Raw genomic sequence first — 25,524 nt, 5'->3', positions numbered from 1 at the left:
ACTAACACGTACGCCTCGGCTATTTAATTGCTTAAAAGCAAACCTAATAAAATATCTTTCCCAGAGACGGCAATCCTCCTTCAAAAAATTGTTTGATTTAGCTCTGGATATTATTATTCTTAGTTATGTGAATCATTTCAATGACTCCATGTCGGGGTAAGCTTTCGTTTTATCCATGACAGGTAACAACCGGAAAACTTGGGATTTATTGAAAAAGTTAACCCTTATGATGCGGAAGTCCATTCTGTAATTTATATTTTGCTCCAGCAGGCTATTAGTAGGAATTTGCTTGTACCGTAATTATTTATTCTTCTTTTAGATTTGTTTCTTATGGTAGTGAATATATGCCTGAGCATGCTGTGGAAGCAGCATCTATTTTAGCGTTTGTTGCTAGCATACCCAGCGCGCAACAACAACTATTGGCACTTTTCACTGAGGAACCCAATGATGTGATAATCAGACATGGGATAGTAGAGATACTTGATGATGCCTTCGAAAATGAAGAACAAGGAAGGAAAGTAAAATTGTGCCTTCTGAAAATGCTTCAACAGGTAAAATGAAAATTATTATGAAGATTGTAGGAGACATGCACCATCTCTTGTTAGCTAGTTAAAAGTTCGTGATTAAGAATATACACTTTAGAGCAATATGTGGTGTAGGTTCTTTGCTTCTTTACTTCTGAAAAGAAAGATACGTCAAAATCCTTGTATTAAAGCCAAAAACTGGCTTAAATACAAGCTTGCTTAAAAACTGGCTTGATATTGAAGGCCAGGGGCGAATCTCCAGCATTTTTATTGGGGGGGGGGGGCAAGAGAGGTCCATATCTGGATAGTCAAAGGGCATGCGATGTATAATATTTTTTTCCACATTATTGGGGGTGGGGGGGGGCAACCGCCCTCCCTTGCCACCCCCAAACGACGCCCCTGTTGAAGGCCACAAACTGTAAAAAAGTGTATATTGAAGGTCTCCATGAGTATTGGATGGCAATATGATGGGGTGCAGGTTTACTGAAGCCTAAACTCCCCTCCTCCAAGTAAACCAACCTAATTAAATTACGATTTATACTGTTGTGTCCTTATAACCTACGGAATAATCCCTGGAGGAAGATCACATCTCGTTGGGAATCTCCCTTGGAAATGCTTCCACGTCTCTTCAGACCACTGCGCTCGGTGCTAGGCTGGGGGAGGGGGAAGAAGGTATAACCGGACCAGCAATTTAATCTGTAGTCAAGTACTGGCTTAATCTTTAGAGCCACGTATCAAGATATCTTCTTTTATAGGATATATCTCAATAATATCATTAGAGGAAGTGACCCTCCAATAAGAAAGATCCTAGTGAACTTTCAAAAAATCCTGTAACCTATGTTTGAAGATAAAATATATGCACTTGTAAATGGTAAGAAACTTACTACTGATATTTCTGGTTGCAAAACATGAACTGAAACTTAAAACAGAAGTTTTCTGCGAATATTTACAAAAGAAGAGTACCCCATAGGGTTATGACCAATTGAGGTGGCAGGGCGTGAAACCACGATCCTAACCCAATCACGGAACATCTTCCTTTTAACCCTAAAGGTTAAAATTCAAGCTACTGGATTTTTTTTTTTTTTTTAGCCATTTGAATTTCCTCGACGACTGATTGTTTGGCTTACTAGCTTTTTATACTTATCTTAATTAGCAGCTTTTTCTGTCAAGACGTGAGTGATATTACGCAAAAACAGGAAAGGGAAAAAACGATCTTAAAAGGAGTTTAATAAGGAACAAAAAGGGATATTTGACTAATAATTAAGGCGAGGTGTCAACAATGAGTTTAAATGGAAATAAAAATAAGTTCCGGGATGGCATTTATGGGATAATTAGGGCAGAAGCCCAACTGTGAGTATTTGTCTGACAATGCTTCAGCGGGTTTTAAAGCTCGAAGCAAAAGAGAATAATGAGGATAAAGTCCCATTGTATAATTATCAGTTTTAACCTCAAAATTAAATTCTTAACATTGGCTCAGTTGTTTTATTGTTGTTGTTGTTGTTATTGTCTATTCTTTTGTTTGTTGTTGGCCTTGTCGCGCCCTACAAGCCTCCTTTTTCCCTCTCCTACCCTAAATCGCCATGTTGTGAGGGGCTGCTTTTTTTCCTTATTTTTAGAATTTTTGTGTCTTCGGCGGTTCATAAGTTTTCATTTTTTTTTTTATAATAGTTAGCCATCGTTTTAAGCGTAGCTCAATTTCTGAATATTTGTGCTTGTCTGTTTTAAATAAAAATCTTGAATTCTGGAATCATGTGCTGCTTTATTTAGTGGGATTAAATTGTAAAACATAACCTAAAATCTTGAGATGTAACTAAATTTTAAAGAAGAACCTTGAAATTAAGTGGGATGGAGGAGGAGAGATGATTATATATGATGATTATGATGATTATGGAGGTGGCGAGTGGATCTATGGGTCTTAATAGGTGACTTAAAGCTGATACAGGTTGGAAGACGGGTGCTATCATAAACAAATGTAACAAGATCAGGCGAAGAAGGAGAACGATTATTTGTGGCTCCTTGGGATATATGATGGCATAGTTAATAACTTAATAGGAGGTGTTCCCTATGCAACTGCAAAAATAAGATCAATAACTTGCATGAGAAACCGCACCAACCCTTGAATCGAGCCTTGATGGACACTAGTAATTGGCATCTGAAGGAAAGGAAAAGACGGATAAGTAAGCACTAATCTACCAGTTATATCAGTATTAAATAAAAAAAAATCAGACCCTCAAGAATATGGGTTAACTTCGTCAGATAAATTTTACGGATTAGAGGAACATAAGCTTTACGAATGCCCGAGGATTAAACCAGATTCTTGCTCTTGGCGCAGTAAGGAAAAATTAAAAGGACAATAAACTTAACTAGCCTGGTAAAAATAGCATCATGACCAAAAGCCTCTTTAAAACCTTAACAGTCCTAGAAATCTCATATTCAGGTACTAGTTTTTGAAGTACTGACTTAAGGCAAAGTGGCTCAAAGTAAGATTTGGAGATCTGGAAGCGACGGGGAAAATCTCTCCGTCGTCTTTTTAAAATCGGTGCACCTACCAATATTTGCAAAATGCTCATCGAGTGTCTCTGAAAATTTGGAGCATCCCAACCCCTATCCTACTAGCGAACAAGCTGCCAAAGTAACGGCAGAAATCTTTAAAGAAGGTCAAAGGACATAATTTGCAAACCGCTGGGTTTAGCAAAAATTTTAATGGGCTTCGAATTTTTTAGAGTTATGGAAAGATTTTGGCAGAAAGATTTTTAACTGTTTTTATAGAGTTTAAAACCTCCGGAGTCGGGTGCTAGGATATGTCCCTTTGGGGATAGGGTATGTCCCTTGCCAGAACAGAATTTTGAGCCAAACATGGTGTCGAGAAAATTTGTTCGATTAAACATGAATTATTCTTGGTGCTACGTCTCAGGGTACATATTTTTTTTAGTAAAGTAACTACAGCATCAAAAGTAAGAGAAAATTCAAATAGATGCTGAGGACGTCATTTCAATTAAACTTACTTTGAAATTCCCCATTATAATTACATCACATGGACAATTTGAAATTCAGCACAAAGGTTCAGTAAATATTTTAAGGAACAGATCCTCTTTTGAAGTGACAAACATTGCCAGCAATCAAAACCTTTCCTTTATATTCATTGTCAATAAATAATGATTCGACCATGCCTTCTTTATGACTGGATTAATTACATCTTATGGAACGCTGAAAATTACTCAATGTATACAGGGTATAACCTACGAATAAAATGGCCTATAAAATAGATGTAGATAGATTTAAGATAAACCAATTTTAAATCCGTTGAATAAGGCTGCCTTAGAGATGTCAATCTTTTTTTATTTAAGAAAATAATTAAGTAGTGGCGCGAGAGAGCCGTCGCACATCTTAATCATTTTTAGATTTTAGTCTAAATTCAGTTTGAAACTGATGCCTGCTTGTTCGCCTGCATGAAACTGTAAAGAAAAATTATGACTCGAAGAAACGAAAGCTTGGTCGAACAACTCTGGGTAGTTCTGTAAAACTTCACTTCAACTCCCGTGCTGCTGGCTCCGGCTCAAGGACAAGGAAAAAACATACTTTTTGACCCAGGCGGAAACTATTCACAACCCCCAACATTTCCTAAGTTCAAGCTTCATTCACTGAGGTGATTTTACGAGTCTACGTCTAATGCTTGACTGTGGCTTATCAGAATGGTTTCCCCTTAAGGAGAGAGATAGAGCATGAGTCCAGAGACTGCAATGAACGGTCGTTAAACTCAAACCTTATCCGATACATCTACCATACAAATTGATAATGCAGAAACTACAGTTGCCTAGTCTTCCGTTCCGATGTGACGCAGTTGGCCTAATAAACACATTCTAAATTGTTAAGAACATTGATAACACCACTCCAACTTACGTCTTCACTCTTACAAAATGTGGTAGGTTGGACTCGAGTTTTTTCTTAACTCACTTAATCCAAATGTTGAAAAGTATAACTCTCTGCTAGACGTCCATACAGTGAATTTACGGGCACACACTTGCCAACCCTTGTAAGAGAGAGAGTGGTTAACAAACTGAGCAAAAGTTAAACCTGGAGACCAAAACCGCTTCCTATCTCTGATACAAAAACTTCTGCATTCTCCATGCTTTAGGATACCAAACCTCAGAGGTCAATCTCCCCTTAGTATAAACTGATCTGCTCCCTATACGTTTGGTAAACAATATTCAGGCACATATAGCGACAAAATTCGCTCTTAATTTGCTGCTGCACTCTATGAAAGCTGTTTGAGAGCAGAATTGAAATGAAATCATCATATAAAAAATAAAAGAAATAATAGTACATGGCATTGGAGATTTCTCTTAGGAGATCGCCATGTGTGTCTTTCACGTACACGCGGGATTCTTTGAAACAGTACTGTCAGTGACAGTTTGGACTGTGAAAAGACCCGACACAGTAATACCCTTCAAGACCAACACAAAATTCATCCACCATGTCAACATACAAGATTAGGCCAAAATTCTTTAACCTGTGTATGGCAGATTTGGAACGCACTTCGGCTGGAAACAGTTTTGACTATCACCGTCCAGTCTTTCCAAAAAATGTATTAGCTTTTATGCAGTTCCTTGTGTTCTTATCAAGATCCTGTTTAAGAATAATTGTATTCTGTTAGTTGCTATTCAATTAGAAATTTTTAAAACCTTCGTCTGAGCAGTCCTCTTCCTGGTAGACATAACTTACAGCGCATATATGGGTGAAGGGTGAGTCTGACAGACAAACCAGCCTCCGCCGATGATATTGACGGATGGCTGAAATACCTATTGATCTACAACCCATGGCTAATGACGTCCTCGAAGCGACTGGCTCTTTTGTAATGTTTATAAATGCCTAAGCAAAGGATATGTGCTGCTCACGAAAGCCGCAGAGTGCAATCAAGCCTGTCCTGAAACTTATCAGAGATCTGAACAGTCCTCCCCCGGCACACACACATATATATATATATATATATATATATATATATATATATATATATATATATATATATATATATATATATATATATATATATATATATATATATATATATATATGCCGACGATATTGACAAAATAGCTAAAATGACTGATGATCGACAAGCCATAGATAACGATGGCATCGAAGTGACGAGCTCTTTTGGAATTGTTATAAATGTATTCGAAACAAAGGCTATGTGGTGCTCACAAAAGTCAAAGGGTGCAATCAAAACTTGTGCTCAAGCTAAACAGAGATCTGAGCAGTCCTCTTTCTGGTAGATATAACTTATAACGCACACATAGTTGAGGGGGGGGGGGCTAAGAGACAAGCTAGCTCACACCAGTGATATTGACGAATGGCTGAAATGCCTTAGCTATCGACGCCCTCAAAGCGGCTAGCTCTTTTGTAATGGTTATAAGTGCATCCAAAACATATGCTATGTGCAATTCATGAAAGCCGCATGATACAATTAAGCCAGTCCTGAAACTTGATAGAGAGAGTATTCAGTGGGCTGACGAGTTCACCTATCCTGGTTGTCTGATCACCAGCGACAATAATCACTCAAAAATAAAAAAAGGGTGGCTCGCTATGACGAGTTTCTGTTTCAATGCCCTTATGCCCATTTGACTTGCAAGGATCTGTCCCCACAATTAAAAATTCAAGATTCATTTATTTAAAACAGCTTTAATAGTATTTGCGAAAGCCTCAACTAAATTACACTATTTCTTACAACACATAAAAAAAACTAAGCATGATTGAACAACACACGGAAAACACTAAGCATGATTGATGACACAAAACGGAATAAAAGAATTGCTTCCTGGCGATTGCTGAACATCTACGTCTAGACTTTCGCGTCAAGCAGGCAATGCAAATTGGTTTTTTGAGTAGGAGGGCTTTGAGTTTAATGAAGATGGATGGCGCTGCGACCAAGCAAAAGGATTCAGCCGTGTGTAATGTGGCATTTTCGTATCGGATCGTCATGATTAATGCATTTAATGAAGCTAGGAGGGCTAATTCTTCGATTACTTGCACTATTTCACAGAAAATTACCGGAAAGAATGCACAAAGAAGCTAAAATTGGGAGTGGTGCGCATCAGCTTCAACATCGCTGTAACGCCAGTTCAAAAAAAAACTTTAAAAAAAAATTTAACCGTGACTTTTCGATATCTTAATCACTCCTATCACAATCTGCTCGTGTTAAACTTGGACGCAGAAGGTGGCTGACCAGTATCGACTCACCAGTTTAGAACTATATGCCTCTGCTGAATCACCGGAATCATCTTCCTTGATAGAATCTCAAATTTCGAACTTCTCGAACGCCTTAAGATCTAGCAAACGATCCAACACCAAGGTCTATTTCTAGAAACTGATGGTTCAGTCACGTGCAACAGATTATTCGGTCCCGTCTTCCGAGTTTTGTCTTCGAAGGCCAGATTCACGATTCTTGCAATCGCAGTGGTCCCCCAAAGAGGTTGAAGAATAACTTCTCACAGCTTCTCTTCTCACTGCATTTCTGACCTTTTGCGTCTAGCGGAAGACCGGGAGCTGTACAGAAGACTCATCCATGCTATTAATAAGAAAGAGGCTCCCAGACGACTTTCAAGGACGGGCGCGACTCGAGTCAAATAGGTTAAGTATGCTTGAGCGTTATCGTGAATTATTATTAGGCTTTTGTGCGACAGGTTTCGAAAAGATTACTGAGTTTGAGAAGCTTTGGGAAGCTAGCGTTTCAAGATAGCTGAAATTTTTTGCAGGATATACTTTGGAGGATCACAACGGGAAGATGAGGTTTTTTTTTCAAATTCTGCCAAAAGGGTAGCTATACAAAAGGTATATAAAAGAGTAAGAAAGACCCATGTGTTGCTTATAAGCCTGAAATTATCCTTCTTATACTATGTTTAATTTCCAGGGAGTAAACTTGCCTCACCCTAGTTTGGTTCATTTTCTACTTGGGTTTAGCATACAGAAACCTCTTCAGAAGTCTCAATTGCAAAATCCTGGTGTATATGGAACGCCTAGGAATTGTCTTCATTCGCTAGTAAATATACTTGATGAAAATTTGAAAGGATTAGTTGACGCAGCCGTAGTAATGGAAGGGTATAAACTTCTTCATGTAATTCTTTCACATGGTACAATATCCTATCCTGTGCTTCGCTTCTTGAAGGGAAATTTGAGGAACTTTTTAGTCAGACATGGCGAAGCACTGCCTTTTAGCGCATCACCTACTAGTAAGTGTATATATATTTTTATATCTCGTAAAAGAGGCTTTCTTCAGGGAGAACTGTTTTTTTGAATTGTTGCTCTCTCTCTCTCTCTCTCTCTCTCTCTTTCTCTCTCTCTCTCTCTCTCTCTCTCTCTCTCTCTCTCTCTCTCTCTCTCTCTCTCTCTCTCTCTCTCTCTCTCTCTCTCTCTCTCTCTCTCTCTCTCTCTCTCTCTCTCTCTCTCTCTCTCTCTCTCTCTCTCTCTCTCTCTCTCTCTCTCTCTCTCTCTCTCTCTCTCTCTCTCTCTCTCTCTCTCTCTCTCTCTCTCTCTCTCTCTCTCTCTCTCTCTCTCTCTCAATCTCTTTCTCTCTCGAAATAAATCAAACTCTCTCTCTCTCTCTCCCTCTCTCTCTCTTTCTCTCTCTTTCTCTCTCTCTCTCTCTCTCTCTCACTCACTCTCTGTCACAGTCACTCACTCTCTCTCTCACACACTCACACACTCACTCTCACACAGACACACTCTCTCTCTCACACACTCTCTCTCACTCACTCTCTCTCTCTCTCTCTCTCTCTCTCTCTCTCTCTCTCTCTCTCTCTCTCTCTCTCTCTCTCTCTCTCTCTCTCTCTCTCTCTCTCTCTCTTCCTCCCTCTCTCTCTTCCTCTCTCTCTCTCTCGCCCTTGGAAATGCCGGGACTACATACTGGAAATCTGCAGTAATAACAGTATTAGTTGCAAGTGGTATGATTTTAGTATTTTCAGTGAATTGCTGCAAAGAAAAGTTGGCCCAAAAACAAAGATATAAGAATATTCTAATATAAAAGGCTGGCCACAAACGATAAGTGTTGAAATTATGCTTAAGGTGAGAACTTTGGGATATAAAAGTCGCATTATGAAAAGAATAGTAAGTTTTCTTAATATTATAACACTGTTGAATATGGAATAATACAAGCAACATTTAATGAATCCCCAAAAAAGTTGTGGCAATGAACGTGTCCAATCAGGTAAATAAATTGTATATGCAATTTTTGAAATAATCTTAAGAGTTTGTTTTTTGTTACATGTATATGGTGTATATGGTAAACCATAACTTCAAAGGAAAGAAGTATACCGGAATAAAGGCTTAACAGAAGATAGCTCAAATAAAAGAATCGAATAATATAGACATTTTAAGAGAAGCTTAACCCCTCTCTCCCTCTCTCTCTCCCTCTCTCTCTCTCTCTCTCTCTCTCTTTCTCTCTCTTTCTCTCTCTCTCTCTCTCTCTCTCTCTCTCTCTCTCTCTTCCTCCCTCTATCTCTTCCTCTCTCTCTCTCTCTTTCTCTCTCTCTCTCTCGCCCTTGGAAATGCCCTTGGAAATTTTAGTATTTTCAGTGAATTGCTGCAAAGAAAAGTTGGCCCAAAAACAAAGATATAAGAATATTCTAATATAAAAGGCTGGCCACAAACGATAAGTGTTGAAATTATGCTTAAGGTGAGAACTTTGGGATATAAAAGTCGCATTATGAAAAGAATAGTAAGTTTTCTTAATATTATAACACTGTTGAATATGGAATAATACAAGAAACATTTAATGAATCCCCAAAAAAGTTGTGGCAATGAACGTGTCCAATCAGGTAAATAAATTGTATATGCAATTTTTGAAATAATCTTAAGAGTTTGTTTTTTTGTTACATGTATATGGTGTATATGGTAAACCATAACTTCAAAGGAAAGAAGTATACCGGAATAAAGGCTTAACAGAAGATAGCTCAAATAAAAGAATGGAATAATATAGACATTTTAAGAGAAGCTTAACGAGCTTATAAGAGTAGTAACTGTTTATTAGAGGCTTTCAGTGGGGATGAAACATGGGTGAATTGCATTTCTGGAACTTGCTTATGTAATCATCAGACTTTCCAAAAGGAATTAAAACCACATAGTGATAATGAGGATTTGTTTCATGTTTTCAGGAACGGGAAATATATTTTAAATTTTAGCGCCATAGGAGGTTAAACTTTATATGTTGAAATCAGCTTGTTTTACGTCAAACTTTCCGTAATTTAAGCTTTATTTTATTTGTTTACTTTAGTGGAGCAACAAAATTCTACAGCCCATCTTCTCTTATGCATTGCCATTGATATCAGAGTTTCGTCTTTACGTGGAAGCACTTCACAAGCCCAAAAACTAGCCAGTATTATATTTACGTCAGAACGTGCAGTGGACATTGCAGATGGAGAAGCTGGACAGACACGGGATGCGGGAATTAGTAATCTTCTATCGAGAACTTTTGCTTCGATTACTGGTACTTCGCAATCTTTGATTTTTCTCCTTAGTTTTGTTGGAAACCAAATGTTCAAAATTGCAACAAGCGTTGTTTTATGCGTCAGTTTTTGTATAATAGCTATGGAATTATCCATGCTTAAGTTATTGGAAACATTCCTCTTTTTGAACATGTCATTTTTAGCCCCTTAGAGTTAAACAGTTAAAGTTTAAAATTTCAGAGAATGTTGAGGGGGCTATTGAGTTTAATAAAAACACTCTATGTTATTCCCGGTATTCAAAAGGGTGTATCTTCAATCCCTCTGGAACGGATAGTGATAATTAGTGGAAATATTTAGGGGATTCTAAGGAGGATGTTGAACTAAATCAAAAGATACTATGTGAATCCAGGCTGTCAAAATTGTTTGAGCAATGTCTCTGGAACGGTAAGGGTGTTTAGCCAAAATGTTTCAGAGAATGTAGGGGGGGGTGGTTGAAATCAATCAAATGACATTATTTGCATCCAGCTTGTAAACAGGGCCTTATGTTAAGTATATCAAGAACCTAGGGTATTAAGTCTGAACTTTCATAAAATGTTGCGAAGAATGTTGCAATCAGTCAAAAAACATTATATGGTTCAAGGTTTTCTGAATGACATCTTTTCCGCACCACACTCAGCAAACTTTCTGTCGAAGTGACAAATTAAAGAGTTTAAAGAGTCAGAAATAAGGGAGCTGATTGATGCCTATGGGTCAATCCACGCCAAATCATCCAATCGTGACTGCGCGTGAAATTCCAATTTTGCTGAAAAAATTCTCAGCTGTTCTCTACATTTATAGTAAACACAGGATTTTTTTTTTTTTTTTTGAAAGCTAGTTTTTCGGGAAAAAATTTCCAAAGTTTAAAAATTCGCAAAAAACGAGGTTTTTTGAAAAAAAAAAATCCAAAAAGTTGGTATTTTTTTCCAATTATTTATCCAATTATCTACATAGCCAGGAGAGGTTGGATAGAAAAAATTGAGGCAATCCGATAACGACGGAAGAACTGACGGCCAACCGAAGTTTTTGTACCCTTGTGCGAAAAAGCAGAACTTCAAAAATCTGTAAATTCTTAACGGTAAGAGCTAGGATACCATTGTTTTTTTATTCTTGTCTTCTTGTCACCAGGTACAAAGGGAAGTTTTGCATTTTGTCTTATTGCTTTTAGTTTCGGAGATATTTTCATAGAATTTTGACAAATTGTGAAAATTGTCACTTTTCATCCCCAAAAAAAGCTCTGTAGGCAACGCGATCCAGGAAAACTACTTATTAGGTCCTAAACTACCAAACATGACCTACCTGAAACCGTAAAAACCTCGATGGCAAAATTCGATCCTGATTTTTAAAAGAAGATTGAAGTTTGACCGTTTTTCAAGTTTCCTGTTATCATAAAAATGCAGATTCTTCTATCGCCAATTATTACATTTTTATTTGGTTAGCGAACATATCTTTTAATATGGCCACTCATGCTGTATCTCGTGTAACCAATCTCAAACTTTTCTAGTTTGAATGTAATTCATCAATTCAGGCACCTGGTATTCTTAGTATGTAGCATAGTATACTAAAGTTTTTAGCCTACCCTTCATGTGAACTTGTCCGGAAATGGCTGATTTTATGTTTCTTGAAACAAATAGACGCTTCTTCAAAACTACTTAGATCAATTAAGTTAGAAAAAAATGAAATAATGAAAATAAAACAATTAATGGTTGCTTTCTCTGCTTTTCTTCTTGTAAGTTTTGAATGTTTCTGTAACAACGGCTACTACATCTGGCTCTAAAACAAAGTTTCTTGCGGAGCGACTACGAGACTCAGGAATAGGCAGCTTTTGTAGTAAGTTAGCAGCTGGTACTATGCACGTGTCGTCAGGCCGAGGCCAACGAAAACTTGAGCATGGTCCATTTGGGTGCATAAACTTAGCTTCAACTTCGCCACTCTCCTCATCAATGCTTACAACACACCCCACCCACCAATCAGAGCCATACACACAGGCTACGTAGTCTCCCGAGTCCAGATCGGTTAAAAGGACGTTCTCGAAATCTAACCGCAACACAATAAATTCTTCTCTTGGCAAGATAGTACCCAAATCCGATAAAACGCAAGCACTGATATTATTTTTGCCTTTGGGCCTAAAACTGTGAAATGACTGAGTTCCAGGAATAGTAATAGCTTTCTCAAAGCGGTCTTCGAGGCAACTTTCAAAGTTTTCATTAACGTTATTTGACGAAACGCAAAATACTGTAATGTTGGGTAGGGACTTATCTGCCCACTCATAAAGATCGTGTGCGGTAAGTATCTGATTGTCAAATGGCCTTTGCAAGCTGGCGCGAGCTGCTAGCCTTTTCACAGTACCGCCAATCCCATCACACGCATTCTTTCCATGACACGAAGCAAAGAAATTCCACTCAGCATCTAACCCAAAGTCACTGAAATGGCAGCTCAAATTTGGAAAGTTTTTTCTGTTTTTGTACTGGGATCCTGCACCGTCGCTGAAATAATATATTTTGCAAAGGCCGGGAATCATAGCCTTAACGTGAAGCAATACGACTTTCAAAAAAGCGTGAACTGCAGCAGTGTTATGGTCCATGTGGTCGCTGATAACACACAAACTGTTGCTGAACAGGCTATCACCCCTACGCCAATATACCACAAACGGATGTAATGTTGCCTGAGAACTTTCCCAGTGAAAACCCTGAACTGCGTCTTGGACCAAAAAGGAAAAATTTTCTGCAAAGTCTAAAAGCAGGAGGACCTCATTGGAGCAGAGATTCTGCTTTAGTTGGTCTATGTAATTTTGCTGACGGACTGAAATGAAATGGTGTACTGTAAGGTTCCGGATTGACTCGACGAAATTCGGTATGAACACATCTATCGTTTCTTCTACTTGTCTAAGAACTGTTCGGTCCACATGTACCCGCTCTTTATAGGTCACTGAATCATATTCAGCTAGTTCCTCCCAGAGAAAACTCTCCAAGTCGTTTTGTTTATCCACAAAGACCGTGCACGTGTGTAGTATGCACAATTCATTTCTGATAGAGCATACAACTTTGGACATAAAATCCTCGAGCGAAATCCTTATATCAGCGCCTAATGATTTAAGCTTAGCATTTTGGTGGTACAGACAAACACATACCGAATGAACCCCACTTGAGCCAGCTGTAACACACCAGGGGGGCTTAAGCTCAGCAAATTTGCTGCGTCCGATTTTGAAATCCGGCTTGTCCTCATTGTCCTTCTTAAATAACTCGTAAAGTTCAGAAATATTGGCCAGCAGTAATTTCTTTTGTTTTTGTTCCCTTTTGCCATTGATTTTTACGGAGACGAAATCTTTCTTGCCTGGAAGCTGCCGGCTGTTGACGTCAGATTCATAAAATTCCAGAACAGCCTGAACTACATGTGGCTTAAGAACATTAGGTGGCTTTTTTTAGGTCAAAAGAGGCAATATTCCTCCCTCCTTTCTGATATTCCTAGCTTTTTTTATGATAATGCATTTTTATGATAACAGGAAACTTGAAAAACGGTCGAACTTCAATCTTCTTTTAAAAATCAGGATCGAATTTTGCCATCGAGGTTTTTACGGTTTCAGGTAGGTCATGTTTGGTAGTTTAGGACCTAATAAGTAGTTTTCCTGGATCGCGTTGCCTACAGAGCTTTTTTGGGGATGAAAAGTGACAATTTTCACAATTTGTCAAAATTCTATGAAAATATCTCCGAAACTAAAAGCGATAGGAGAAAATGCAAAACTTCCCTTTGTACCTGGTGACAAGAAGACAAGAATAAAAAAAAAATGGTATCCTAGCTCTTACCGTTAAGAATTTACAGATTTTTGAAGTTCTGCTTTTTCGCACAAGGGTTCAAAAACTTCGGTTGGCCGTCAGTTCTTCCGTCGTTATCGGATTGCCTCAATTTTTCTATCCAACCTCTCCTGGCTATGTAGATAATTGGAAAAATAATTGGAAAAAAAAATACCAACTTTTTTGATTTTTTTTTCTTTTTCAAAAAAAATCGTTTTTTGCGAATTTTTAAAATTTTTAAATTTTTTCCCTAAAAAAAAGATTTCAAAAAAAAAAAAAAAAAAAATCCTGTTTGTCAACAACATGAATTTACACCGTTTTAAATTTTTAACAAAAAATTGAATTTCAAGCGCAGTCACGATTGGATGATTTGGGGTGGATTGACCCCTATGATACATATTAATTTTCTGATTCCGTTTCCATTCATACGAAATATTTTAACATTATCTCAGGAAGTTTCTTAAGTATTTTACCTGTAAATTACTCTTGAATAAAAAGCTTAGTTCAAGAACATTTCTGTGTCATGATTTCAAATTGAACAAAATTCATAATAATCCTATTGTATACAATCGAAGACAACGCTCAGGTCACCTTATGCAACTTAAGAATGTAAACTAAAATCTTAATTCTTAAGCAGGGGTGTAATGTTCTATGGTTCTAGGGGGACAACTTTCCCCCCCAGACCTCGTTTTGCCCCCCTCCCCCTCCCAGGATTTTGATGAAATTCGCCACTGTTCTTAAGCCGAAAATATGAAAACAAAACTAGAAATATATTCATAATACTAATCAACAATAAAACGTTGGCAATAAAAGACGAATAGTAATAAATTTTAAAAAAAATACTTACCAAAAAAAAAAATTTTCGAAGAAAAGTAGAGAGCCATATTTAAACTTAAGGCGAGCAGAAATAATGGCTTTAAAAATTCAAACTTAAGTGAGGCTGCTGGCTCCTCCCCCTCTTGAGCCTTTCATAGCCTGTTGCATCATTTGCGCTTTACTGACTTGGTCGTTCCGTGATTCATCATTTGCCCTTTACTGAAAACAAAATATATTTCAAACAAATTTTCATAATTATAACATTGAAAAATAAAAATCTTATTGTTAAACAAAATCTTGAATCGTTAAGATTTTCAGGAATTGATATAATTAATTATTGAACATTCAGTTCATTTTCAGTTGTTCTTTTCCGCCATCTTGATTATTATAGTGAATTTTTCTTCTTTTTTTTTGTCGACATTTTCAAAAATTAAAGCACACTATTCAAAATATATATATAGTTTTCAGTAGAACGCAAATGACGCAATAGGCCTTAGATGGTTTACGGTTATGATAAAGTTGACAATAGCTAAACTCCTGTTTGTAGTATCTTTTTTTTTCTTTTAAGTTTGACTTGAGTATTCATTTTAATTTTCTCGTTTTAGGATTTATTTATTCATCTATATCAGCATCTCTTATCTTTATGTTTTATATGATTATTCATTTTAACTTGTTTTCGTTTTGGCTCTCATTTATTCTTTGATAGTACTTTCTAGTCATTTTAAGCTTGAATTATTATAGTACTCTATCTCGGCTATGTTAAGTTTTAATGTGGCTATACTTTTCTTTAAAAAACTTCTTTTTCGGAAAGGTTGTTTAATTAATTCTAACTAAAAAGTTTAATTTTCCTGTCATGGTAATGGAAAATTTTAGTCGCTGTTGGTTTTTTCACCATTTCTGTTGTGTACTGGCATTACTGCTAAATAAGAAACAAATTATTGTAGAGACATCAATTGGGTTTTGTTTAACATTAATTTTTTTTCGAATACAATTATGCATTTTAGTTTTAAGGCTCTGTTTTCCTTTAGAAGCTTTACATCAGCTTTCTATCTATGTATACTAGTTTACATAAATGAAAGTTTGGTTGGTAAATAGCTGTTTTTAAAAACTGCGGTGAAAACGCTGATGTTGTTTAAATAGAAAAAGAGAAATTGGAACGATATTTTTTTTTTTATGTATATTTTCTTCTTCTTTTTTAAGGCTTGTGTTGTTCTATGTCCGCTATTCTTAACAAAAAAAAAAAAAAAAAAAAAAAAAAAAAAAAAAAACCAAACAATTCTACTGAGATAATATAATTATAATTTTTGTATTTATATTAATTATAATAATTAATTGCATAACATTTAATTTTTGCCACCCTAATTGAAGTCCACTTACTCCAAGAAAGATCTTGGTAAAATGATTGACAGGAAGCTCCATCTTCACATATTTACTCAGCATATAGTCTTCTATGCTAACCCTCTCCGCGGGCTGAGGTAAAGCCCCAACAGCAAGCAGCCTCAAGGATTTATTTAAGATATACAAAGCCCTCTTTTTTCTTGCCTCTTTATCTTACTGTATATTTGCTTGTCCGAGTGTATTAAATTGAGTTCGTTCAGTTGAGTCTCTGCATATTATTATTATTATTATTATTATCATTTTTTCATTAAATTTTTTAGGATGCTAACTGTACAGGTTGGGATTTTTAGCGTTTTATTTTTTCTTCATAACGTCTTCAGAGTGAAAGGGCTTATTTATTCGCATTTGCTTTAAAAAATAAAATAATTAGTCCAAATTTTTTGATACGGTAAATAAAACGCTTACAAGTGCCAATTGACTACGTGTAATGCACTCTAAAATGTTTTCAGTGAAGTACGGTCAGACTTAAGTGTTAAGAGAGAAGAGTTGATGGGAGCCACAGAGTTCCTCAAATACAGGACAATTTCTATTTGTTTTAAGTTTTAATGTTACTATTACTTTCTTTTTACAAATTGAAAGCACGGGGGCTTAGTAATGCAGATGCATTTGCCCCCTTCCCCCAATTTAAATTTTCTCATCCCCTACTCTTCAAACAAATAATATCTCTGCTTGTGCCTTATAAGTTCAAGAATTTTGATTTATACCACATAATGACAACTGGGTCTACTATTCTTTTTTCGTGGGGTGCAGAACAAATTTATTTGAATTGTCTTAAGCATACAATTTATGTGGACAAAGATCTTCGTCTGGCAAATTTTTATGGCTTGGTAAAACGGTGCTAGTAGAAATCTTATAGACTGTCCCATATCTCCTCATTTTCTTGTCAAAGTCTGAAGATAATCTAAACTAAGCTTTTTTAAGTCTACCCGTCTGCTTTTCTAGTTTAACAAACGTGTTGCCACACAGAGATTTATGAGAATTATATTTATTATTTGATTTTAGAGTACACATTTCTTACTTTATTTAGGAATGCCTTTTGTTTCACGGCCACGGGTTTTGGCTCTGCTAGATTCAGTTGATGTCTCTCAATTAGCCGTACCAATACCAGAATTGGAACTTTTCGACTTGGGACAACTGCAGTCGCTTTTGAAAGAATGTGAAATGCCCTCTGAAGACGGTGGACCAAGTGTAGTCAACGTCAGACATCTTCAAAGACGAGTAGAGAGAGAATTAAGTGCCTTAGAAGGGACTATGGCTCTTGCTCAAAGACAGGCTATTATGCAAGAATTTAAAATAATTCTCAAGTATTCTATAGAAGCAAACGGCGTAAGTAGATTATTTTCTTATATATTCTCTGTCAAATTACTAATAATAGGAACAATTATTTAAGTAGATGAAGTTGTGTAGTATCAGTCCTAGAATACAGACTGTCCAAAAGGTTACTTCATATTCAGTTTATCAGAAGGACAAAAAGAAGGGTGAATGCGAGACTTATGGATTATTAATACTGAGTGGGTTACTGATGACGCCGGTAAAATTTATATTGGCTCAAATCATCCCCCCATATGCAAGGTTAAGGCCGATAAATGTCACTGGATATTTGGAATTGTTGTAAGTGTCCTTTGTTGGAAACATCAAAGAGAATTCTTCATTAATATTTGATATGACAGAATAGCATCAAATAGAATAGATTTGCAAAAGTATTTATGCCCATAGTAGTGTGCAGGGTCGCTAGATGGTAGTACGCCTTCCTGTGACAATGGGATAACTGATAGTCGGCCATATCATTGTTTGATTTATCCTTTGCTTCTCCTGCATACGACAAATTGTTGGAAATTTTTTGGAAGATTGAGATGTCGTCCAAAGTTTTGCGTACAATTTGCAAAAAAATAGCAAACATTTTACATACACTCAATCATATTCTCAATTAGTCAAATAATAATCAAATAGTATATTTGAAAACTTTTAAATTAGAGAGGTAAATTCATTTGTTTCTAAAAAATAGATATAATGGGCACGGTTAACGTATGCCGAATCATGGGAGCACACGATTGGCTTAATTTTTTGATGCTTCCTTTGCTAATTCATCAAAAATATTTTTTTATTACAGCGAAATTAAATTTCAGAAAGATGGTTATAATTTTTTCAGTAAGACAGTGAGAAACAGGAGCAAAAAGAAACTTTTTTCTAATAATGATTCACGTCAGGAAGCCCTTATCAACGGGGAAAAAAATTTTCACTTCAACAAAAAATATGAAGAAAATTAAGAAAAATGTGAAAGAAAACACAATTGCTGTACAAAAAGAAAATGAAAACAAAAGAAATATTACGTCTAAATGAAGTTCAGAACTTAATCTTTAAAGCAATAAGGTAGGTCCGAGCAAGATGGGTGTCTGAGATTAAAATCTAGCAAAAGGAAATAGCCTATATGTTTCAAAAGTTTGCGCCTGCCCTAGGCTTAAACCATATAAATATAAATACAGGCCAAGTGTTTTTTTTTTATTATTCTTTTTCTTATTCCTTTTAACTTAATCCTTATTCCTTTTTTTAACTAGTTTTATTGGTATATGTTAATAATTAACTATTGTTTTTTTTTATCTGTATTAATGCAACGACTCTTTTCATATCTTATGATTTACTTTTTCCTTCTTTTTGTAGTAAAACGGATTGGTAATAATTCCTAATTTACAGATATGTGGCAAATTTAAAAGCAATGGCAAATTTAAGTATAGTTACATAAAGCTGTCTCAACACAAACTTTTTGTAGGTTAAGCAGCAAATGTGGACCCGAAGGTGTTTTATAGACTCATGGCGCCAGCTAATAGAAACCATTCTTTTATCAACAACCAACTATAGCAATGATATTCTTGTGCAAATTATTCAAGAAGTTCTGAAAAAATGTGTGCAGGATTCGGCGTCTCAAGAATTGAATCAGCCACTCTGTGGCCTTCTTGTGATTGCAGTTACGTCCCTCCGTGTACAGGCAATGAAAAGGCAACAAAGCGAGGTAACCGATTCATTGGTGGCGTTTTTAGATGAAAGACGAACGGATCTTTTGAGTGAAATTGGTATGTCTCCGTCTGCTCTGCGTGTTATACTGAAAGGCATTGTTGAGTGGATTTTGAAAACAGGTAAGTTTCTGTGAAGCACTTTGGTTCTATCTTAGCTTCATATTTACTTTTTCGATTATTATTGAGAGAGTTGACAAGAAGGCGGCTTTCTGCTAACTAAAGAGTTGAGATAGTTGGCTTTTTCACTTGCATATATATATATATATATAGTTGACAAGAAGGCGGCTTTCTGCTAACTAAAGAGTTGAGATAGTTGGCTTTTTCACTTGCATATATATATATATATATATATATATATATATATATATATATATATATATATATATATATATATATATATATATATATATATATATAATAAATAACCAAGGAAGTCTGCTTTGTTGGCTACTTGTTGCATCTCTGCTCTCTTCGTTCGTTACGGTCGGGTACTCGGGCTTTCGGCACTTGCTTAAAATTTCAAAAAAAAAAGTACATGTTGGCTTCAAGTTTTCATCCTTCTATTTATTTATTTTATGAATATGTATTTAAGTATGGTGTAGTAGTAACACATGTCATTTGCTTTTGTCCCACTTTTTGTCCTGCTGATTTTAGTCTATTGCAAGCAAGTGGTAATGCCTCTATGGTTTTTTGAAAAGTGTCTACCTGAGGCCAGATTGATGAATATGATATTACTTCTTAGATCGCTGCGGTGGCCAAAAACTTTGTTCTTGCCCAAATTGGATGGTTTTTGACCGGCTTTCTGCAAAAACCTAAAATATATGAGCTGAAGTTGAGTTTTGATTTTGTGTTGGTGAATACCGTTTGAAGATGTTCCACTACATTAAGCTGTTTTGTTTCCTCAAGCCGTTTCTCTGCCTTCGAATTGACATCTCCATTCAAACGGCCAAGCAAGTAGGCACAAGTTTCGATCACGGTTACTTGGATATCAGTGGTATCAAATTGCTCGTACCATCAAATACATCGGAAACAGATATATTTAAGGAAAGTAACGTATCCTTAGTTTACACAAATAAGAGCAGAGATTTGGTTATTTTACATTTTAGAATTAAGTAATGTAGCATTAGCTTTTAGTCATGGTACATTTTAAAAGTAAAAATACTAATTGGATGTCAGAAAAAAGTTTGTTTTAACCAGAAACGGTTTATTTTGGTGATCTACTCTGTACAGAACGTGTCATTAAAAAAAAAAAAAAAAAAAAAAAAAAAAAAAATTCTTGGGACATACTATTTTTTGTTAGTGTTGCTCGTGCAACATATTCATTTGTAAAACAGATCAAAGGTTGCGGCCATACTTCACATTGCCCAGGTAACGTACGTATTCTGGTTGCTAATACCTAAATGAGTTATTTTTAGTTGTCTAGTAATAAAAACTATTTACAATCGAAGAGCTAGGAGGACTGTAAGATCCTTTTTGGCCATGAATTACTCATATTTTAGGTCCATCGGCTCAGCGAATTCGAATCAATCTTTATACTGCTCTTATTGGATGTCTGCGCTTGTCGGCTGTAAACCCCTCACGTGATAGCAGAGGTCTAGGAGGTGGAATTACTGCTGGTCTTCAAGCTATCGGTGTAGAGACAGTTCTTGAATATGGTGACAGCTTCCTGAGCGCTCTGTTTAGAGACAGTGCTAGTGGACATGATGTACAGAGGGTAAGTGTTTACTGATGTACATGATGTACATGATGCAGAGGTAAGATCGTTACTGAGACAGAAAAAGTGTAAGAGTGCACCGGGATAATGTTTAAAGCTGCGTAATTTAGGTTACAAAGTAAATGATAATTAAAGCCATTGTTAACTTAGTTTAATAATTCCAATATAATCGAATTCTATTAAAGCGCTAGAATATAGGTCATATATTAAATGGACAATCAAAATCATTTATTAATCATTTGATTCAATATATAAATGATATCTAGCCAGTGATATCAAAAACCTCACAGTTACTCCTTTCAGCCTAAACGCTTTTATTGTTGCTACACCCCCCCACCCCCCCCCAAAAAAAAAGGAAAAAACATCCCAAAATAAACTATGAACTCGAAAAAACGTAGCTTAAAAAAGACAAAAAAAAAAAAAATTTGTAGTACACTTTCAGAAAAAAAGTAAGTGGAATTAATAGCTAATTGTTACAAGCCTTGGTAATCCTTAAGAAAAGAAATCCAAGCAACGGCGTGCTGACATTTTTATAACAATTTCTACTGGTATATAATTCCAGATAAAATTTTATCGATAAATGTATGACTTCTGACTGTAGCGGAGGAATGCATAGAGAATGGAAAAGAGCAGCATTTAGTAAAAAGCGAATGAAGATTATTAATATAGAGCTAAGTAACCAGCAGTGCTACTAGTCCCTAGTATATCGCAGTAACAAGCCAGCAGCTAAGTCTGCTTGAAAAGAGGGCATGAAATGGCCAATGAGCATGAAAAGAAGACAAACCGTAGCCTATCCTCTTTTATGAGGATCGGGGAAAATTTGTTTTGACTCCTCACCCAGCATGAAAGCTGGAGATGCTTTGCCCCCCCCCCCCCACCGAACAAAACTGACTGAAAGTTTCAGCTCAATCACTTAGTGGTGAGACAAAATTCTAGGGTTTTCCAATCCGTGTTTGAAAAAAAAATTGCTATTTTTAGGCCCCATTTGCCCCAAAATTTTCCTCTGTGCATTATGGTCCCCTTGAACTAAGAACTTCTGGCTGTTAATTTCAAGTCGTGTTTTTTTTTTTTTTTTTTTTTTTTTTTTTTTTGTCAGTATTACGGTCCCTTTAGCCCAAGGACCTATATAAGCTTCAATCCGAAAGGGAAATACTTTTTTTGTCCTTTTTGAGGACCCAGTTTTGATCCTTTTTGACACGTATTTTTATGGGAGTTTTTAGGACCATAAAACAATTTTTTATGTAATATTCCTCTTGATCCAGAGGATTAAGGTTGGAAGTTCCAAATTAATCCGCGGCAAAAGATTTTTTACCGATTTCTTCCCCAATTCTAGAATTGCTTTTGTACATCAGGGTTTATTTGGCCATGGGGCCATACAGTTTTAAGTTTGAAGCTGTTCAGAAAAAACTATTTTTGGTCATATTTCAGGCCATTTTATCGGGAGAATCAATATTTTATTTGTATTATTTCTTTTGTCCCTTTGTATTATTATGATGATCAATTAGGATTTGATGGCATATGACCCTGGTGCCATATGTTCCAAAGAAAGACAAAGCAGTATTTTTTACTTTGTCAATGCAGTTTTCAACAGTAATTGACCACAATAATAGTAAACCAGAGATCATCCTAACCGATTGTATTATTTCTTTCTTTCGTATTATTTCTTTGGGTCCCTTATCCCAAAGTCTTAAGGATATGAGCGTCGAGCCGATCGGAAAAAAGTTGTTGGCCTTTTTTGGGACCCATTTTGGTACTTCTTAAACCCAGTTTTGAGGGACCCAAGCCTCCAAACTATTTTTCTATGTTAGGTTTCTCGTGACCCTGGAAATTAAGGTTGCAAGTTTTAACCTAATCAAAGGAAACAAGTTTCTTTGCCCGTTTCTGGGCCCTCTTTTCCCCTTTTTCTTTTAAAAGAATTTGTAGTCCTGTGCGTGCAGTCGCCGATCCTTCAAAGTTTCAAGCCAATAAGACAAGTATGTTTTGGCCTTTTTAGGCCGTAATTCTGATTTAGTTCCCTACTCTGGCTAAAACATTTCTTGTAGATTAGGGCTCACTTGGCCAGAGACTTACATCGGGAAGGTACAAGCTCTCCAGAAAAAAAAGATCGTGAGCTCTTTTTTTGGCTTCATTTCTTGGCGAACCAATATTTTTCCAATTTTTTAGTATATATATTTTTTTTTTGTTGCAAATTAATCCATGGACGTTAGATATAAGTTTCAACCCAGCCAAAAAGAAATGCATTCTGGCCCTAGTTGTTTTTTTTTTTTTTTTTTTTTTTTTTTTTTTTTTTTTTGCTTTGACCAAGTTTTCTTTTTAATTTTTTCTTATGTATTGCGGTTTCCATGACCCAAGGACTTAAAGATATTTTTGTTTTGATCTGATTAGATTTTTTTTTACTTTCTGGGTGACCTTGCCCCAAAACTAGGATTATTTTAGTACACCTTGGTTCCCTTGGCTCAGGGCTTATGGTTTCAAGTTTCCAGCCGTTCAAAAAAAAAAAAAAAACTTGGCTCTTTTTGGCCCTTCGTCGAGCCCCATTTTGAGGAAACCAGTGGTTTTTATTGTATTTGCCCTTCTGTTTTGGAATCTCCTTAGCCTAACGAGGTCTTAACGAGGTCGAGGCCGAAGGCCTCGACCGAGTCCGTTGATTTTGAATTGAAGCTTTCAAGTATTTTGCAGTAAGTTGCATATGGTTGCATCAAGACATGGCTAATTGTAGACAGAGAAAAGCCAAGACAGATAGTTCAAGTAATTGAGAGGCAAATGTTTAAATGGCTGGGGCTGCACGGATAAATAGCTTGATAAATAAATTCTGTTCTATTTAGGACATGGGTCATTCACGTTTGTTTTGACTTTAGACTACAGGGAAAAAAAAAATCTGGTGTTGACTCAGCTCTGTGTTGTTGAAAACCAAGTTTCCGGTCACTGCACCGTAATGCCTCTTAAAAACGAAACGGCGCTAAATGCTGAATATAGCTGGCTGGTTTTAATTTGATAGGTTGGTCAACCTTAATTTTATCATCAACTACCAACTCAATTGTAATTGATACGGGTCTGGAATCCTTTATATTCTGGGACGAAAATCTGGAAAATGTAATTCTAGAAAACGTACGACCCTAGGAAACTCATGAGAAAAATTTCCGTCTAAGATACGGTTGTTTTATCAGTGAATCAAAAACAATTTGTTTGTGGGGAATAAGTTTTGAGTCTGTTGAAAAAAGTGTATACATTTGGTTCCTCTTGGCAGAAGAACTTACCGCTCTAAGTTTCAAACTGATCTGGAACAGGGAGTTTTTTAGCTCCTATCTGGCCCCCTTATACCCTTCCTTCCCAACAAAATATGCTTTCTTCTTGGCCCAGGGAACAGTCCTTGAAAGTTTTGAACCAGTTGGACAAGAGAGAACAAACAAACCCTCCTTTTCCCACTATAAATCCTATCTCTAAACAATCGGCTTTTTCGTAATTCATTGCCTTTGCTCCGGGCCTGGGCAGAAATGGATCGTGCCATTCCTTGAGGCATATTTAATGGATATTATAATAATTTTGAAACTCAATGACTATATAAAAACTTCGATCGAAAATCATGGGGGGGATATGTAAATATGTTTGGTTCAATTAACGAATGAAATCCACTCTGTAAGGATATTCACTTCTGCTGGAAGTTTTACAAAATTCCCTGGGTTGCTCGGGCAGCTTTCTGAATATGTTTTATTCTCCTCTCTATAAAAATTCTAGCATGAATCATGCCGCAGAGGAGGTAACGAGAAGAACTCTCTTCAACTCCAGTTGTATCTGTTACTACCCTCTAGTTGCATCTATTACTGCCCTTATTGTAAAATTAACTTTTAGTCACGAACACCTACTTAGGAGATTTAGGTTGTTGACTTGTGAGTTAAGATCAGCGAATTGTCCTTCTAGCAGAATTTTTCGCCAGAAGACTGGGTCTGAATTCTTGCAAAAGAACCTTGTACCGCTTTAACAGGAAAATGCATTATCACTAAGCTAGGGTGTATCCAGGTTTTTTTTGGAGGGGGAGGGGTTCCAAAAAACTCATAAAAATGTGTTTACTTGCACTTTTGTTACGTTTTTACATGTGGACTTTTTTTTGGGACAGTTCAGGTTTGGGGTTCAAACCTGGTGCCCCCCCCCCCTCTTGATCCGACCTTGTCACTAAGACTACTGAAGTGGTGCCATTTACCTTGCATAATAAATCTTGCTTTAAGAAAGAAGAGATAAGGGCAGAGCCGTTCCTAGGGGGGAGGGGCGACCGGGGCTGTGTCCCGGGTTTCCCAGACACCACCAACCCTAGGAAGGGCTCTGGATAAAGGTGTATCGGCCGTTAAAAGATAAAACTACATACATTGCCCAAGTTTTCGCTTCTTGACTCCCAGGAATTACGAATAAACTTCTATCAAGATTATTTTATAGTTATCGAACATGACGTTAAAACTTAATTAAATAGTATGCAGTAATGGAAATAGTTTACGGCATTATTAAGTGTTTGATAGCTTCGTATAGCCATCTAAAGGGGAAGAAAAACTAATAATGACAGGGATTAATTCAATTAAATATTCCCGCTTTCATTTCTATCCATTCAATTAATATGCAGTTTATTGACTGTACAGTTTACCCGTAAATTTCAACTAAAGTATGAACTTCCATTAGCCTTGGTCATCGGTTCATTGGAAGGCACGTCGAAAGCTTCCTTGGGCCCTTCTCACTCCGGCCCGTAGAAAAGTAGTTTCATCATCTCTGCAAATAGGAGAATAAAAGATTATATTTGTGAACACCAATTAA

At 36.4% G+C, this 25,524-nt stretch overlaps 1 protein-coding gene across 5 annotated transcripts in view; it reads left to right on the top strand.

The window, feature by feature from the left end:
- Nup205 (nuclear pore complex protein Nup205) overlaps nucleotides 1–25,524 on the top strand; it is a 171,102-nt gene that overhangs the window by 107,285 nt on the left and 38,293 nt on the right. For all 5 annotated transcript variants that reach the window (XM_089099638.1, XM_089099640.1, XM_089099637.1 and 2 more), the window contains exons 14-19: nucleotides 320–551; nucleotides 7,432–7,750; nucleotides 9,790–10,002; nucleotides 17,030–17,328; nucleotides 18,770–19,133; nucleotides 20,513–20,727. In XM_089099638.1, the coding sequence (XP_088955764.1) occupies nucleotides 320–551; nucleotides 7,432–7,750; nucleotides 9,790–10,002; nucleotides 17,030–17,328; nucleotides 18,770–19,133; nucleotides 20,513–20,727 (1,642 nt within the window). The remainder of the gene's footprint in view (nucleotides 1–319; nucleotides 552–7,431; nucleotides 7,751–9,789; nucleotides 10,003–17,029; nucleotides 17,329–18,769; nucleotides 19,134–20,512; nucleotides 20,728–25,524) is intronic.

This window comes from Artemia sp. Qi Xiang Cuo, chromosome 13, assembly GCF_049724085.1.
Source record: "Artemia sp. Qi Xiang Cuo chromosome 13, ASM4972408v1, whole genome shotgun sequence".
Lineage (NCBI taxonomy): Eukaryota > Metazoa > Arthropoda > Branchiopoda > Anostraca > Artemiidae > Artemia > Artemia sp. Qi Xiang Cuo.
The sequence above is the reverse complement of the archived record's forward strand: the minus strand, read 5'-3'. Positions and strand labels throughout refer to the sequence as shown.